The sequence below is a fragment of the Hydra viridissima genome, unplaced genomic scaffold (genome assembly GCF_058129835.1).
Source record: "Hydra viridissima isolate aposymbiotic clone 2 unplaced genomic scaffold, HvirCarnegie_v1 scaffold_6, whole genome shotgun sequence".
Classification (NCBI taxonomy): Eukaryota; Metazoa; Cnidaria; class Hydrozoa; order Anthoathecata; family Hydridae; genus Hydra; species Hydra viridissima.
The window spans coordinates 6,988,130-7,007,908 of NW_028324305.1; the positions used below are offsets into that span (position 1 = coordinate 6,988,130).

The following is a 19,779-nucleotide window of genomic DNA, read 5'->3' on the forward strand; positions in this document are numbered from 1 at the left end:
AAATTATTTTTGTGTGTCTATTTATGTTAGTTTGATTCTTAATATAGTCATGCAACAACTAGATTACACTTTACAGACAACTGAAAAGTAACAAGCATCTGAAAAGTAAACAAAATTCGACAAATTTATGCAAACATTAAAAAAGACTGCCTAAATCATGTAATAATGAAGATATATAACTATCCCTTCTTACACCATGTCCCATTTAATCCCTATTTCAGTATCCCTTATTTCATCTTTTATCGGCATATTTTAGAAACAATCAAATATTTTAATTTACATAAGTTCGAAAAACTCTAAAACTTCAACAGACTTAATGTAAATAAAAATTAAAAAAAAAAAAGAGCCATAATACATTTATTCATTACAAATAAAACTGGGATGTGTAGAAAAATATGTACAAAAAGAAAAATGAATACTGATTTTCAGCAAAATGATGAAAAGAAAAAGGATGTAAAATTCTACTTGTGTTGAGCATGAAATCGATGGGATTCAAGATACCATCTAAAAAAAAGAGTTAAAAAGCAAATAAATAAAATTTAAACTACAAATTTTTAAAGAATAGCCATTAAATTACGAAGTATAACTTCATAATACAGATGCTATTACATCAAATTCTTTATGAAACAGTCAAAAATGCAGTAAAACACTTCTTTTGTAAATACAACTAGTAATATTCTTACATCTACTAAATTGTTTACGATAATAAAATGAAATAATTATAGCTAAAAATACAAAGAATCACTAAAATTGAATAAACATGATTGCTACTGCAAATCAATTACGAGAAAAAATACATTTAAAAGCTTTGATAGAAAATAAAAATAAATAGAGATTTAATCTTTCATAAATGCTGATTTTGATTAAGGGTTTAATAGGTAGTCAAAATAACCCTTAAAAGAGTTTGAACTACTACCTATCTAATTAAGATAGGTAAGGATATACTGCGTAGGAAATACCTCGGGTAAAGTAACTTTAGTAATGAAGGAACCAAAGTAAGAATGTACATGTATGAGTTAAAAAATACTTTGATTGACTTAAAAATAATCAAAATCTTTATAAAATTAACTTTTAAAATATATCTCTAAACTGAAATATATATCTAGCCTTACATTATATATATAATAGACGAATGTAAATGTTCTAAAAGCATGTAAAAAAATTTTACACAAAATTTTAATACGGTTCATGTTAAATACGAACCGCTACGGAAAATATCTTGGTTTTTAGTTTAAACACTAAATATGGTGGATTTAAGAAAATTAATTCCTTTCCGTATTTATTATTGAAAAAAACACTATGAATAATGCGGGTTTTTCTTAATCCAACTAATATCATTTTTAAAAATACTGTAAAATTTTATGGATATTGTCTGATATATAGGTTATTAGTGCAATGAGACTAATAAAAAGTGGCAATGACAATGGCTGGGGTAAACTGACTATAGCATACTGATTATAGCTGGGTAGGTTTTTTAGCTATGCAATAAATTTAGTATTCTACCTAAAATATAATCCGGGAGCCTAAATACAGCTATCTATGTATCTTTTCCAGGTTAAGCTGTATGTTATACTTATTTTTACTGTTACATATTATATATGAATGTAGGAAACAATCGTAATTGTACTTAGTTAACTTAAGCTAGTTTATCATGAAACTTTATAATTATGCATAGCAATAAAAAGTTGGAAAGCTTGGGATAAATATTTATTAAGTCTTTTAATTTAGTAATAAAAAATTTAAGTAAAATTTAACTTTCTAAAGTCAATTTACTACCAACATTTAACACTAAAATAAAGTGGAAGTTTTGATTACCCTAAGATTTCTAAATCATTCATTTTTTAAGTAGCCGTGTTTAACCATACTAAAAAATTCCAATGACTTTAAAAATGATTTTTAAAGTGATTGCATTTTATTAGTATGCATATTTGAAATGATCTGTACTTTGTAATATTCATTTAGCAAGAAAAATTCATAAATAAATTTGATTAATAAAATTATTTATAATTTGATAGCAAATAACTTCTTTACTTTAAATTGAATAATTTACCATGAATAATGAAAAAATAAAAAAATTACTTTAAATTATCAAGTATTTAATTCTAAGTAATTTTTAACAATTTTTTGTTTTGAAGAAAGTAAGAAGTGCATCATGTCTTTAGTACCAAGAAAACAAAAAGTATCTGTTGTCTCTTTGATATCATCTAATAGTGTTGGTAAAGTCTCAGCTCCACCATCTTCAGTAGTGGAAGCACAAATTTCATCAACTTTATCAATACCGACTGTTGCAGACAATGATTTGTTATACAAATCTATTTCATTGACTAACTATTCAAGAGTTTTGCCAAAGTCTGCTATTTTAACTGGTAATTCTCAGTGTTTAATAGACCATCCAGATACTATGATATACAAAACAGATAAACTCAATACAACACATAAAAATAATGAATGTGACTCTCCAAATATTTATACAAATAGTTCCTCTATTATGACAGAAACTACTCTAAATACGATAAGTTGTAAGTCTTCTAAGAAAGAATCAATACCAATAAAAACAAATGCAGTATCATCACCCAATAATGTCATTGATTCTACCACTATCACATTTACTGAACAGGGTACTATTCATGTTCCAAGAGGCTGGAATAGAATTAGAGAGAAAGGACTTATAAACTACATCAGGTTATTTTTTTATTTTTTTTTATTTCTAACTTTGTTTTATTTCATGTTCCAGTTATAAGTATTTATGTAAATTTTGTATGTAAAAGTTGTATGTAAATTTTACATTTATTTAGTCCAAATAAAAGTCGCATAACATGTCTTGAGGATATGCTATTTTATTTACAATATGAAGGCACATGTAAATGTGGTTTAAAGTGCCCACTGCAGCCAGAAAAAGCATTCAGTTTTGATCCAAACATTGCAAGTAGATTCAGTGATGATGATGAAGAATATAGTGCAGAGCGTGATTGTGCAGTTTGCAAGAAGTTTGAAGAGCTTTATCCTCCTGCATGTAAGATGAGGAATGAAGGAAGAGGGCGCAAGCCAGGTATTTTTTGACCATATTATTACTAAGTGCAATTTACTATTACTTATTACTAATTAATAGATAATTAGCTTTTGTTGATGTAGCTAAGAATGTTTAGAGTCCGAATGTTATTTTAAATGATACATTAAGATCATATGGCATGTTGATAAGTATTCATGTTCTGATATAACTGAACATGAGTACTTATCAACAGTGTAATCAATTTTATTTTTATTTTTATTGTTGGCATTAAAATTTGTTGTTATGTTGCATAACTTCCTGTGCTGAAATTAAAAATTCGCTAAAAACTCCTGACTATAATTTGTATGAAATACTAAAGAAAGAATTTTTTTTTTAATTTTCATTCAGGTAAAACTAAGACAGTTTTTACTGAAAAGAAAGTAGATGAGAAAAAAAAGATACTTCTCACCAGTGCATCCCCATTATCAATGTTTCAAACTGGAATTGATGCTATGAAAATTTCTTCTTCATTTAGTGTTGTTCAACCTATAAAACCTATTCAAGAGTTTGTTACTCAAACCTTCTCTGAAGGAAAAAGTGCATTACCAGAAAATCCTAAACAAAGCATATCTTCAGGCTATGAAATTAATACTTCTAATGATTTTTTAAAGGTTGAAAGGACAATTAGTTCACCTCAAACACTGGTGAATCAACAAAGTAGTTCTAATATTTGTTCAAATGTTTTATCGTCAGGAGTTGAAATGCCTTTTCCTTCTTCTTTGATGGGTACCAGAAAGCGTGTTAAAAAACAAAATAAAGGTGAGGTTGTAATCAACTCAAGTTTTCCATTGAAAAAAAAGGCTTTAAAAAAAGTTCTTCCAAATGCAGCAATTCAAAGAGCTAGTGACTTACAGTTAAAATCTTCTTTAAATCAAGTGAAAACTCAGAATAAATCAACTGAGGTAATCCCATCACTTCGAGCTATCGGTAGCATTCATAATACTCAAGCTCTTCAACAACTACTTGTTTCACAATCTTTAGCTCCTGAAAGTTCTTCTCTAGCTCAAAAGCTACAGCATGTCTATAATCAAATTGGCACAGTTGAACATCAATCTTTTTTAGTGAGACAAGATCAGTGTGAATCAAAGTCATTAAGTGTATCAAGAAGTTTATCAGTTCAACCTGATATACCTGTTTCCTTTCCAAGTTCAGCTACTTCAAATGGAAATGGAAATAGCTTATTGACAAAACTTTCAAGTAATTTAAGTTGTCATGAGTCAACAATTGTAAGTTCAAATTTTGTTGATAAAAACTCAGTAATGGTAAAACTAAATTCTGAATTTAAAAATTTACCATTAGATTCAACAAAACAACCTGTAAATAAACCTTTACCAACATCAAGTAGTTCCCCTCCTCTTAACACACTTGTGACTCAGGGGAATCAGCAGATGTATTTAGTTCACTTAGTTTCTCAAAATAGTAAACCTGTTGATTCTTCACAAACTGATACCACTTTGGTGAGAGCATTTCATTCATCAAGTCCTCATCAATCTTATGTGTCAACACAAGGACAGTTTTTTTTAATGAACAGTCAAAGTAATTCACAGTCATTACAATCACAGTCTATAACAACTTCAGTAATAAATGATGCAATAGCAAACACCTCTGTAGCTAATAGAACTTTACAAATTCAAGGACTGTTACAACCTTCACAAATGCAGTTTACTTCTTCTCAAATTGCCATGCCACACACATTACCTGTTCACTATGTTACTACAGTAAATGGACAAAACTTATCTTATGCTGGAGCTATTTCCTATCCAGTTATGCAATATCTACCAAAAACACAAACCAGTCCTGTCTCATATTTATATCCAACCTTTAAATCAGGAAATATTCGTTCTATGGGATCCAGTAGCAATTATGTTCGAATTGCACCTGCAACCCAGTCAATAACAGTTCCAACAAATAATTCAATAGAAAAAGAAAAAGTCACAGAGCAAGAAATAACAAATGTAACAAATGAAGAATTTTTTGAAAAACTGCAATTTAAACCTAGTGTTAGTGTTCCAACATCCATATTATCAGCTGCATCAACATTTGTATCTAATATCTTGCGTGAAAGCAGCATTGAAAAAAAATCCCCTACAAATTCTTCTATTAAGTCAAATCCATCATCTGAAACGTCAATGCCATTATGTTCTGGTTACACTATGCAGAGTATTGTTCAACAAAATAGTTCAGCAATTACACCAGTATGTCATAATGGAGAAGCTCATGCATCTATCAAAATATCCTTTCAAAGCAATAGCTTAGGATCTGCTAGTAATAATCTTTTATTGAAGCAAGGTAAAAAATAATTTAAATTTTTCTTTTTTATATTACAAACAGTTGTGTTGTAAACATTGATACAAAAAATAGGAAGATAGTAGCATAGGGTTGCAAGTATAAATTTGTCTAAATCAAAAAGAGTTATTCAGAAATTATTCAGGTTATATTAATATGATGATCTTGAAGATGATAATAGCAATGGGGATGAGGCTGATGATGATAGTAATAATGATAGTGATAATTCTGTAATATCTTTTTTTTATAAACAGCAAGTATGCAGTCAGAGAAATCATTATTTCAAATGCAGATGAATGAAAGATCTCATGAAGCTGCTTCACTAGGTAAGCCAGTATCTTCAAACATTAAAGTTCCGATTTTTTCCCATGGTGAAATAATAAACAAGCATATTGTTCATCGAGTTGGCGACATAGTCTGGACTCATTTACCTGACTATCCGAAATGGCCAGGAAAAGTAATAAGTGCACATTCAATTAATAAAGGAAATCCTGAAGACAACAAGGTTTGCATTAGGAAGACTTTTTTCTTTTTTAAATCTTTTCTGTTTCCTATTACAATGCAAAAAAACAGTCTTTTCATTCTGTTCCTTAAAAATTATTTTAAAAAAATCAGAAAAATTCTTATTCCTGCTTCCCTTATTGAAACAAAAAATGTGAGAGTTTTAGTTATCGTTAAGCTTTTGTCTTAAAAAATGTTTTAAATCATTAAAATTTTTCATCAAACTGCTGATTTTTACAATAAATCTAGAGTCTTCTAAGTTAGTCTTAGGTTCAATATTTTGATCTCAGCAAAACAATTGTCAAATTAATATTTACTGATCTGTAAATGAACATAAATCCATGATAGTTAGCGCATGACTTTTACATTATGGTTTGTTAACAATTTTCATGTTGAGTGCTTTGTTTTAATGGTTTTTTACCATTCAATGTGAAGATTATTTACAACATCTAAACTTCATACAATAATAAAGTTATGTGCCAAATAATTTGGATACACAGTTTAAGTTAATTAGATAATGAAAAAAATATGGTTAAGACATGCAAAATCTTTTAAAAAATGACATATTAATCTTGTAAAAAGATTAAATGGCATGGTAAGTTTTGTAAAAAGTACTTGGGTCACTTTTTTTTATCAGCTCCTTTTAAAGTTGTGAAACCAGGGATATTTTAGTTATTTGGTTTTATGAAACTAAATGGCTTATCTTAAAAAAGCCAATATAGTTAGTACTTCCAAGAAATTTGCCACAGATAGCCCTATTGTTATCAAAGATATTTTTAACACAATAGAGAAGTAGATATGTGAAAAGGAACTTTGATGTGTGTTTTTCACAGTCCCACAAAAATGTGATGCTGTTGGTGAGAGGGTCACAAAGTATAAAAAGTCACAAGCAGACCTGGTCAAGAAAAAAATGATGCAAGCTATTTACAATGCTACTGGAAATACTCTTGTCTTTTTTAGGAAAAAGTTTAAAATCTCTTTAAAGAGTCATTGATTGAATAAATGACTGCAGAATTATTTGCTGAATGGTTTAATAGTTTTGCAATGAAATTAAAGAGAACCTTTTACTTATGATTTAACATTTGAATATTGAATCTCAATTGGTTTATTTTTTTTACATTCGAATATTGAATCTCAATTGGTTTATTTTTTTTTAGATTCGAATATTGAATCTCAGTTGATTTATTTTAAAAAGCCTTAGAAGAAAACATTTCAATCGTGAAATTGCCTCCTCGTATAACTGATAATTACGTTCTCTTGGTTTTAATTATTTTATTCCTTTAAAGAGAATAGGAATCACTACTTAATTAGTGGTTATTTAAAAAGGATCAAATAACCCAATGAAGAATGGGAACTTTGCATATATGATAGAATAAGTTTGGCAAATGTGTTTGTTTGAAAGGAACAATACTTCCAAATTTAAAGCTGTTGACCAGTTCAAGTTTCATCAAACTTGATACGAGCTGGTGAAAAGCCTGGTAATAAGTTAAATGCATTATAAAAATAGCTGAAGCCTCTCAAAAATTTAATTGAAGCTTATATAAAAGTAACAGAAAAAAAAGGTGTGGTTTGTTAGGGTTCATACAATTCTTTGATTCATTTACCTACATAACTAAAAAGGCTAAAAGAAATAAAAACCAGTAAAATAGCAGCAGTCATGAAAAAAATCTAATTTGGAAAAAACATAAGTTCACTCTTTTTAAAAATTTCCCTATTATAAACTTAAACAAAATTTATTTCCAATTTTTTTCCAGCATGGAATTTTTTTCCAGCATGAAATGCTCATTAAAGAAAAAGTTTGCACGCATTGGATTTTTTTTTAAATTGATTTTCTTGGTTTCAAGAAAAAGTGGGTAATTTTTGCATGTCTAGACCATATGCTTAACAATATTATACTTCGTTTAAGTTATGCTAATTTATACTAAAAACTGTGTTATTACTATATCGTTAAATTTTTAAAATGTAACTGGTAGATGCTCTACGTCAATTGGTTTGGAACTAACCAAATACACCTTGTTCACCACAGCCGACTGACTTCATTTAAAGATGGTTTAGATGCCATCATTGAGGAGTTCAATATTGATCAAAATAATCTAAGAAAAAGGTATCTCATATTGATCAAAATAATCTAAGAAAAAGTTATCGCATATAATTGAAGAAAAAATTGATTTTCAATAATGAAGTTCCTTTTTTTTCTCTTAGAAATAATAAGAAACATTTAAACGACTTTGAACGTGCAGTGTCCGAGGCTTTAGACGAGTTACAAAAGACGAAGGTAGATGTCATTTTATGAATATAATTTAGAAGATATTGAAACTCTTTCTGATGTGAACCAACGTGGAATATCGATAATTTGTATACAAAGTAAAAACGAATTCGCATTATAAGCTGCTAGCAACACGCAATTGTTCAACTAATAAGATTCTTGGGAAAACGCTACCTGAAATCTTCGAAGCCAGTCACGGAAGTGAAGCCAAATAATACTTGTGTTACAGAAAGGATCCACTTGAGATTTTTATCAAATGTTTAAATTATTTATTTTAACCGTATTTAAAATCTTGTATTTGGCTTACGTAATATACTATGTTTTTATAGTGGCGCAAAAACCTGTTTTGAAGAAAACTGAAAAATAAATGAATAAGTAAAAATACCAATATTAAATAAGCCAAACCACACGTCTTATTTTCATTTCTCGAACAGATTAAATTTATAGTGCGAAAAAAAAAAAAAAAAAAAAAAAAAGGAATGACAGATTGTATCTTGTTCCATGGTACTCAATGGATTTTTAATTTCGCTTCAAAAATTTACTTTAATATTTTCTCCAAAATCTGATTAAAATCAGAAGCAAAACTTTAAAACTTGTGAAAGGCAACTCACCAATAAAGTAAGGAATGGATTGAAGGCGAAATTTATAAAGAGTTTTTCAATAGCATATAATCGAAAAGAAATTGAAAGAAAAGTTTAAGTCTGATACTCAAAAACACTCCAGGCCATTTACATAACATTTACATAACAATTGTATTATCTTTGAATTACTTTGTAACTCCCATAATCTATGGAACTAACATAGTATGCAAGGAAAAAGCTACATTAGAGTATTCGCATAAGACACCCGTTGTCTAGTAAATGTATTCAGAGTTAAGGGAAAATAACTTAGTTTATGTAAAAAGAAACAGTACAATATTAAGAAATTTTCATATCATTTTTACCGTTTCTCATTCCCCGTTTCTCCTACTGCCATCTAAAATTTGTCTAATTTGCCTTTAAAATTTTGCTGTAAAATTTTACATATTTGATATATTACGTGAAATTCCATAATACTGGGTATTTCACTTGAAAATATCAAATGCTTTGACATTTCCAACCACTACATTGAGCGTGGGGTTGGCAATAATACTGAAACTGAAAAATAATATCCAGGGCTGGCACAGACTATGTTAAGGAAAATTAATATTTTTTATGGTTTTTCTAACTGAAAAAAAATGTCAGATGATTTTTGAAGTGTCAAAGATCATCCGACATTTTTTTTCAGTTGTTAAATGACAAAGGTGTTAAATTACACTAAAAAATTACACCTTTTGGTGTATTTCATGCATAAATTTTAAATTTAACACCAAAACGGTGTAAATTACTACCGCATTGGTGTTTTACATTAAGGAGTCAACTGTTTTTTTTTGTCACCCAACTGCATTAAGGCCAGAGTAAGCTCTTGTTGGTTTGTTATTGTAGATTTTTTATTTTAGGGATTTATGGCTAAGCGTATTTCACTAAAGAGAGTAGAAGATATGATTTGTTCAGCGTATTTATGTTAAAACATAATTTAAATAAATTTGAAATAACTACCTTGAATTTACCTTATTATTAGTTAACAAATTTTTTAGTTAACTGAATGTCAGATAAGTTGCGTAAATTGTACCTCAAGGCAGATCCTAAATTGTACCGACGCTACCATTCTGACCGCTAAAAAACGCGTGTAAAGTTTAACAAATCCCTTTTGAAATTCCAATTAAAGAAATATCCATACTTCCAATAAGAACTTCACCGCTTAAACAAAAAAAAAAAGAAAAATTCCAGCATTACTCTTGTATTGACAAGTAGTCCTTACAAAGATGCACTCTCAAGTTCAGTTTTACCAATATCAACCAAAAAGATAGAACAGGGCAGGAATGGTGTAAAAAGGCTTAAGCATGTAAATACATCTCTTCATAGTGAAAGCTTGTTTTATTACCTTGGTAAAGAAAATATAGAAAAGAATATGATGAAATGTCTTGCTTGTCAAGGCTGGTGTCATGTTGACTGTGCAGGTGTGAATCAAAAACTGAAACAAAATATCTTCAACTTTTGCCAAAAATAAAGTTTTTATGTATTTTATTTTACATTATTTAGTATAATCGTTTTTAAAACAGATATATTATATATTGTTTTACGTTATTTAGTATAATTATCTGTGATACCTGCCTTCCTCCTCTATTCTAATCCTAGCTAACCCATTGGTAAACATACAATTTAAATAAAAATTGAAATCAAGAAAGTGGTAAGTAATTGAAATCAAGAAAGTGGTACAATATTGGATTACAATGGTACAATTATTGTACTCTTAGCGCTATTTTTTTAATTTGATTCTTCGTGACTTAACGCTTTTTAAATTTTGAGTTATTTAAACATCTTTACAACAAACAAACCCTAAATTATGAAATCCAATTGAAAATCCATGTTTCTACTCAGTAGATTGCCTACATTTTTTAATTTGGTCTTAGGGGGTACAATATCGGCAACCTCACCCAACAGTTATTTAAACAAAATTAATCGATGGAACAAGAAAAAGGCATCAATTAACCCTATCACTGAGTCTCATTTGAAACATACTTTATAACCCCGTAGTATTATGGCCAATTAAATCTTCAAAAAATATCTCTTATTAGTTACAACTTAAAAAAAAGCTCCATATATTTAAAAAACAGCCCCATAAATCGCTGGGGTGTGGGGGAGCCTAATCATGACCCTGTTCGCAAATACTAAAATGTTTAGGAACTACATAAACAATAATTAAAAAAAAGCAAACAACTAATAGTTAAAACAAACGCTGTATTGTGTTAAAGTAATCACATAATTTTTTTGGTTTGTCAAATCGCCGAACCCCGTATTGGCATTTTTAAAAGACATATTTCATAATAAAATGTATAAAATTTCTTCCAGATCATCATGATATAAAAATATAAAATACAAACTACATAAGTGAAATATAAAAAATATGAAAAATATAAAATACAAACTATAGAAGCGAATCACTTCCATTCTGAGTTACATTAAATATCAAGTTTTAAAGTAAGTTTAATCATATCTTCTCTTTAAGTAGCATTTAGTGACGTAAGTTTATTGAGCTCATTTTACATCGTTCTCTTCGATGAATAAAGTGAGCAACACTGAATGCAATTTATTGCTTTTGTATCAATTTCAAGTTTAGTAATTTCTTTTTGCACGAATGCTGTAAGTTTACTATGTAAATGTCTACCGTAAAATCTACGAAAGCAAACTACATTTGATTTGTATTTAAACTTCTTTTGTTAAATAATGCGCTGTTTTACAAAGCCAATCCAACCCTATTCTTCCACAAATCCAACCCTATTCTTCCACAAATCCAACCCTATTCTTCCACAAATCGGTTGCTTGGGCAATATGGGTAACTGACTTAAATTTAGCTCTAAAATCGTTCTTATATTGATAGTATTACTTTCTCAATCGCTTCGCTTTTGTCTTAGGCGGCCTGTAAAGTGGAGCAAGAATGTTTAGAAGGCGTTGCATACCAGGTTTATGAAAATCGTGAAAAGGACGGCCGTCTTGAATAATGCAATTTATTACGGCTTCATCTATTTCATCTTTTTTCTGCATCCCAACTAATTTATCTTGAACAAGTATTTTTTTTTTGAGAATCGTTAAGGTACTCAGATTTTTTATGAACATGAAAAATATGTTTTTGCAGATTTGGTTAAACCCACATACAAGGTTTCCATTCTCCGGGCACATCAAACAGACCTATTAGTGTTGGCAACAAATGAAAATGAAGTCTTATAGGCAATACTTTTATTTTACGGACTGGTTTTATAACTTGATCATCGTCGGTATCAAAGTTCGAACCAACAGTACAAACAATAGTTTATAAAAATATATTTCAAATATCAACGCAAATTAAAAACTGATACAAATACATGACTGTACAGCAAGTATTTATTCTGGATCATTTACTTTCTTTGACCTTTCTGTTTTCATTCGCAAGTTCATCTTAATATTTAAGTAAAATTTACCTGACTATGTATTATCGTCACCAGGTAGACGTCTTGCTTCAACAGTTGGCGTGTTTGTTTCAGATAAAGACAAACATTTCTGGCGATGTATGTTGATAAAGTCTTGTGTTCCAAATAAAAGTCTTTTAGATAATTTTCTTTTTTTATCTTTCTTTCTAGTCATTGTTGTCAAAAAAGTTAGACAAAATGAATATGGTGCTCGCCTTGTATACGAGAAGTCTCAAGATTCAATTCATAAATAAAGACCCTGATAGTAATTTAATTAAATTAGTTTCCTTAATCATTTTTATGGTTTTGATGTCCCACACAAAATAGTTGGATTTATGGAACATAAGGTAATTAAACCATCAGTTTGTAACATAATTAAAAAGAAATTGGAACATGTTAAAAAAATTTTGATATTTGAAGTTCGCTGAAGGAATGATTTGGGAATATTTAGTTGAATCAGTTATGTAACGTAATTTCAATTAAAATTGCTACAACTGTTGTAATTAAAAATTGATTTACCCACAAACAATTACAATTAGCAAATCATCATGATCACACTGAATTAAGAACAAGTTATCTAAACTTTAAAAAAATCTCACAAAGGTTTCGGCTCATTTCGGTTGTGGTTTGAACAGAAATTTCGGCCGAAACAGAATCAGTAAAAGTTTGTCGAAGCAGAAATTTTTCGTTCACTAAATTGGTTGTCAAAAAGAAAATTTCTTTCTACGCACCAACAAAGTATTATATATATATATATATATATATATATATATATATATATATATATATATATATATATATATATATATATACCTTAGCATAAAAAGTCTTCAACTTTATAATTGTAATTCCGCTACGGAAAGAGCACGAACGTTCAACGGCGTTACAGATTTAACAATTTCAATATTTTTTACCTGTGAATTTGATAAAAATGTGTTAGCGGTTTTTTTATGGCGATATTTGAGGGATGTTTTTGGAAAACTATCCGTTTTATAAACTATATTTATAAAACTATACAAATGAACAAGAAAATTTGTAAAGAGAGGTTTTTTGGAGAGATAGCTATTGTCATTTTATCTAGGGGAGAGTGGGGTATTGGCGACCGCGGGGTAAATCCGAACAAGGTCATTACGGCATGTTCGATTAGGAAACTTGACAAATTTTTTTCCCCCTGGCGAGAGTGTGTTCCATGATCAGTTCCAGACGTACAGTAGTGTAGTATAGATGCGCATGTTGTTCACGATAGATCTATTCTAAGTTTTTCTCTTTGTTTCATGTAATTTTTACTTGCGAAACATTTATGTATTGGCTATACTAAGTATATAAAACCTAAACTTTTTTTTATGTAGTTGCAAAGTATCATAATCATGGAGTTTTTTTAACACGTATTATATTTAGGGTATATTAATACAACCTCAATATATTCATTTAATTTCATTTGGTTGGGTCGCTGGGAAATAACGAACGATCTTAGTCGGGTAATAACGAACGCTTATGTCACCGCCTACGTCCGTGTGATATCAGAAATGCTCAATGATATATATTAACTTAATATATCTCATTGGATACGCTATATTCTTTTCAAATACTTTGAGAAAACATCGAAGTATTCTAGTGTACACACGGACGTTTCTTAAATAAAGTTATTATAAATTATTTATTTAGTTTATTATTATTCAAAGTTAAAATTACATTTTGAAGCAAGTTAAACATTTACAATATACATATATATATACATATATACATACATACATACATACATACATATATATATATATATATATATATATATATATATATATATATATATATATATATATATATATATATATATATATATATGTATATATATATATATATATGTATATATATATTTATATATATATATATATATTTATATATATATATATAAATATATATATATATATATATATACATATATATATATATATATATTTATATATATATATATATATATATATATATTTATATATATATATTTATATATATATATATATGTATATATATATTTATATATATATATATATTTATATATATATATATACATTATATATATATATTTATATATGTATATATATATATATATATATATATATATATATATATATATATATATATATATATATATATATATATATGTATTTATATGTTATTTAAATTTCTTTTTCATTTTAGATGCCACGAAATTATAATAGAAAAACTGAAATAAAATATAGACTAGAGGATTTAAAAAGGGCCATAAAAGATGTGAACAATAAAACTTTGTCATTAAGTCAAGCCTCTTTAGCTTATTCGGTGCCTAAAACCACTTTATTTGACCACTGCAAGAGAGAATTCATAACACAACCAAGAGGTGGAAGAAAATGTATATTCTCAGATGCACAAGAAAAAGAGTTAAAGGAATATATTGTCAAATGTAGCCAGGTTTTTTATGGGTTAACAATTAAAATGGTGCGACAAATTGCTTTCAAATTTGCTGAACAAAATAACCTGAACCATAAATTTAATAGGACAACCCAATTGGCAGGTAAAGACTGGTATTATTCTTTCATAAAAAGAAATTCAAATATTTCATTGAGAAAACCTGAGCCCACTTCGTTAAACAGAATAAATGGATTTAATGCAACAGAAGTAAAAATGTTTTTTGAAAATCTGGAAACTTTACAAAGAACTTATAACTTCGACACTAATCATATATATAATGTTGACGAGACCGGTATTTCTAATATTCAACGAAACTCCAAAATATTAGCCCCTAAGGGCCAGAAACAAGTTGGGATGGCAACCAGTGGGGAAAGGGGTTCAACAACTACAGTTGTTTGTGCATTCAGTGCTTCAGGAAAGTATATTCCTCCATTTTTTGTATTTAAAAGAAAACGCATGAATGATCAGTTGTTGCAGGGAGGCAATGTCGATATGCTTGCCACGGTCAGTGACTCAGGTTGGATCAATGAAAATTTATTTGTGGACTGGCTTAATCACTTTATGTCATTTGCTAAACCAACCAAAGACGAACCTGTGTTATTAATTCTAGATAACCATGAGAGCCATATTAGTCTTGATTGCTTTCTACTTTGTCGTGGAAATGGAATTGTATTGTTATCCCTTCCACCACACACTTCCCATAGAATGCAACCATTAGATTTAACATACTTTGGTCCACTCAAATCTGCATATAACAGGGAATGTGAAATTTTTATGGCAGCAAACGTAGGCCGAAGAATTACTCAATATGAAATTGTTGAACTATTTACAAAAGCTTTTAATCGTCTCAGCAATATTGAAAAAGCAGTCAATGGATTTCGAGGAGCTGGTATTTATCCGTTAGATCCCACAAAATTCAATGATTTATTTCCAAGAAGTATCGTTACACCTGAAGCGTCATTACTTGATAACATTATGAGTTCAGAATCCCAGGTAAATGCAATGAATCAATCAGATACTCAAGCCAAATCATCTGAAGTGTTAGTTAATCTGTCATTGAATCCTTCTAGTGTAAGTCTGTCACCTGATGTGAATGTCTCCCCTGAACTGCTACCAAATAGATCAAATCAGTCAATACCTCTTTTGAATATTGTCTCTGTACCTAATTTGCCAAAAAGGAAAACCAGAGAAAGTCTAAGAAAGAAACATTCGACTATTATCACTAGTTCTCCAATGAGAGATTTTTTAAAGGACAAGGAGCAAAAGAAAAGTATGAAGGAACAAGAAGTAAAAAAGATTTCTGTTAAAAAAAAGAAGGTAGGAAGCAACTTTAATAAGTTTGAGGCTAATAATGAACCAAAGAAGAAAATAATAACCAGAGATGATAAAGAAAATGATTGTTATTGTTTAATTTGTGAAGAAAAGTATCATGATCCACCAACGGAAGACTGGATTATGTGTTACAAATGTAAGTCGTGGTCCCACGAGAAGTGCACAAGTTGTGCAAGCACATCTAGAGGTTTTCTCTGTGATTTTTGCACTTAATAAATGGAAGTAACAATATGTTAGAATAACATTGATAGATATTTGACATTTCATTGATGTAACATTTTATTTTGTTTGAATAAAATTTGTTGATATTTCTTTCTTAACATTTGATTTGTTTAAAATTTTATTCAATAATATTTTAGCGCTTCAATTAAGTTTGATTTGCTTTGATCATCATTTTATCCACTCCAAAAGTGTTTGTTACTACCCCACGGTATGTTCGGAATTACCCCACGTACGTAGGGTAATTCCGAACACCAATGGTTTTGTTTTTGATCGAATTTTCTTTTTTTTTATAAGATGTATGAAAATTGCTTTTGAGTGTTTTTAACTGAATAGTTAGACTAAATGATAAGCAATAAATATCATCAATATATAGTTATAGTTGTCTTTAATTCGCATTCCCGCTTAGCTGTTCGCCAATACCCCACTCTCCCCTATATGTTTGTTGCGAGAAACCTAAAATGCTGGCCAGTTTTAATGCCCTTATTATAATCTGTTTTTATATTCCCTTATTATATTTAGTGTCACTTCTTAGTTTTTAAATAATAAAAACGTGTATACATAAAACCTTAAAAAAAACTACTTATAAATTTGCCTTTCAAAGAATCTCTTCTTCCGAAATGGGTGTCTCCCAGGGTAAACACGTCTTCTCCTTACTACTATGTTTAGGCTATTTCTAAATTGGTTTCAGAAAGAAACCCGAGAACCGCACCCAAATATCTGACAAAAAATTCTCCACGAAAAAATCCCCCTCCCCCCAAAAAAAACAAAAAACTTTTGTTTAAATTAAAAGATTGCCTCCCCAAGTCCTAACCGTCACTTGTTGTGTGTACTATTTTCCGCATGTTCTCCCTAATAATCAATCGATATATGTGACGCATCTGACCAAAACCAGTCCGGATGTCGCGTTATGTTATATTGAGAAAACCATCAAAACATCTCAAAAATTCAATTTTTATCATTATTTATTTTTTTGCATAATTGTTTACATAATTAACTTTTCTTTGCTATTCAAACTAAACTTTTAATAAAAAATAATTTTTTGATGGTTAATTTGGTGATTTATGTGAGGCTATTGTCTTAAAATTGCCACCATGTGTAAACAAACTTGTTTTAAAATTTTAATACAGATGTTACATTTTTGCTCATAACTTTGGCTAGGGTCAAGCTAGAGCAATTAATTTTTGCATCATTTTAAAGCAGAATATTATACCTTTTCAAATATGTATCACACTCAAAACTTAAAATTTTATATATGTGACTGGTTTTGGTAAGATGGGTCACATATATGTACACTCTGTGCACTAATTCCAAAAAAATTAGTCGATAAAACAAAAATAAAAAAGCAACAAATAAATTTAAAAATTTACACATTAAAAGCGGAATCAGGAAAAAAGCTGATACAATGATAAAATGACAGTAAAGCGTCTCTAAGTATATATAAAAAAAACTAATTAGGCATTTTTCATAGGAGGTTTTTTTTAAGGAGGATCTTTTTCTTGACACCGCCTGAGTTTCATACGTTCCCTCATTGAAAATTTTCAAAAAGATAACTGTTCCAGCTTAAGGCAAGTAAAATATTTCCATGTTCGGCCAGGAATTGCACTTTTTTTTTTAACCAGGGTCAAAGATTGGTTTCAAATGGTTTTGAAATTGTTGCGGCGCTAGGAATGATTTTAATCGCCAATATAATCATGGATCGGAGTCGTTATTGATATTTTAAAGGTGGACAGGGAAAATATATCTAAATCCCTTCAGACCAGTTGTTGCCCCAAATTAAATTAACTATGCTTTACTGCAAGTTTTGTTTCACTGCATTTCACTCTCATACAATTCTTTCAAATCCTATCAAAAATTTCAATACTATCCTTTCAAAGAAAATGTTGACCAAAAGTAAATTTACTTACTTTTTAAGTATAGATTACTTTTAATTGTATCAAAAAGTTATTTAAAATGTAACTTAAGTAATCAAAAGTAATTTTATATAATTTACTTTTAATAGCCATTTCATTTTTGTTATAAAATAACACATGTCTACTTAGGAAAACAAGTTATACAAGTAAATTTTATTTACATTAGGTAGCATGTAACTTTTTTATAATTTATTTTAAAATGCATTTTTTTTTACAATTACGGTAATAATAATTTTTTTAAAAATAAATTCTTTTAAAATGTAAAAGTAAGTTACATTTAAATGTAACTTACTTTTACATTTAAAAATAAATTTACAACTAAGTTTTGAGGTAAAATTATATTATGTAATGCAATTTTAAAAAAGTAATTAACTTTTACATGTTAATGTAAATTACTTTTTCATAAATATTCAATATATTTTTTATATAATCTACTTTTATATAACTTACATTTGAAAGTAAAATCACCTTTCTTTACAAAATTAAACCTTGTTTTATAAAAGTAAATTTAAATTTTTTTCGAACATTTACAATTATATACGCAATTTACTTTTTCATAAAGGCTTACTTACTTGAATAAGTAAAAGGGAGTAAGTAAAAGTGCCATCCCTGCTTCTGCCATTATCTCCGCATACATTCTCAAACCCAGAACCGAAACTAAAATATGCCGAAACCCGGGATTGAACCAGGGACCTTCAGATCTTCAGTCTGACGCTCTCCCAACTGAGCTATTTCGGCCTTGTACTATAATTAATTTAACTTATAAAAAAATATATTAAAAAAGGAATATATTACGTATTTCATATATTAACAGTATTAAATTAATTTAAATACATTTACATTAAAAAGTTTAAACATTTCCTATATAAAAATATTAAGTTTTCTTTTAGTTAACATTAAATTCTTTTAAACAATATTACTGAGCGAAAACCTCAATTAGTAAGTTATCGTTCACAATTTAATATAAGCTCATAAGTTTACATAAGTTATCGTTCATAAGATATGGGAAAGTCATAGTCGGCTGAAATAGAAGTTAGACATTATTCATCTATATTGCAAAACACTTATATATTATAGATTCTTAGTTGTTCTTAGTAAACTTAGTTACATAATTTCAATTATGTCCCTCTTCCCATAAAATACTTCCTTGGCAAGTATTACAAGGGGTATAAGGACTTAATAGTAACTATATTATATAACTGAAAGATATATTCATAGAAGTCGAGGCATGGACCTATTATATAGGAAGAAATCGCTACACTTACATTTAGTTTTTAGTTTTTCACCTATACTTTGTTTAAGGATTGGCTGGTTTTTTAAAAACTTTAATTAGAACTTTTGAGTTGTTACTTTTCCTGTGCAGACAAAATGAAATGACATCTTCAGGCTTTAGTTCTCACTGGTTTTTCGTGACGAGTTTTTCAAATTTCCAAATCATTAAACTTTGAGTAAAATACATTTTTAAACTTAAAAAGACATTATAAACAGAGGATATTACCAAGATAATGACAGAGATTGTGACAGATTATAATAAAGAATATGACAGAGAACAACCTTTCTAGTTATTTTGTAATGTATTAAGGATTTTTGAATCAAAATCTTTTGCTTACAATTTTGAAAAAATTAACTTAAGTAAAATATAAGAACTAATAGAATATATTTTCTTAAGAGATCAGCTAATGTAAGCTAAATAATATTCAAATCTATGACCTTCCCTTTCACCTGCATCGACTTCTTCACAAAA

The 19,779-nt window shown here is 28.6% G+C and overlaps 2 protein-coding genes and 1 non-coding gene across 4 annotated transcripts; 2 read left to right on the top strand and 1 right to left on the bottom strand.

Moving 5' to 3' along the window:
* The first annotated feature begins 1,233 nt into the window (after positions 1-1,233).
* LOC145189908 (uncharacterized) lies at positions 1,234-8,506 on the top strand. Of its 2 annotated transcripts, none has more exons than XM_090090336.1 (7): positions 1,234-1,465; positions 2,136-2,682; positions 2,796-3,049; positions 3,398-5,338; positions 5,590-5,840; positions 7,810-7,940; positions 8,039-8,506. In XM_090090336.1, exons 2-7 carry the CDS (start codon positions 2,153-2,155, stop codon positions 8,127-8,129), a joined length of 3,198 nt encoding a protein of 1,065 aa, XP_089946462.1. In that variant the 5' UTR covers positions 1,234-1,465; positions 2,136-2,152; the 3' UTR covers positions 8,130-8,506. The 2 variants fall into 2 exon arrangements, with proteins under 2 accessions (XP_089946462.1, XP_089946463.1); XM_090090337.1 differs by having other exon boundaries at positions 1,358-1,465; positions 2,163-2,682.
* A 5,773-nt stretch (positions 8,507-14,279) lies between these two features.
* Positions 14,280-16,223, top strand: LOC149886805 (uncharacterized). The gene has a single exon (XM_090091703.1). The coding sequence runs from the start codon at positions 14,323-14,325 to the stop codon at positions 16,114-16,116; it is 1,794 nt and encodes a 597-aa protein (XP_089947829.1). The 5' UTR covers positions 14,280-14,322; the 3' UTR covers positions 16,117-16,223.
* Positions 16,224-18,700: 2,477 nt separating this feature from the next.
* On the bottom strand, positions 18,701-18,773 carry Trnaf-gaa (transfer RNA phenylalanine (anticodon GAA)). Its single transcript has one exon. It is a non-coding gene; the product is annotated as a tRNA-Phe (tRNA).
* Positions 18,774-19,779: the final 1,006 nt, after the last annotated feature.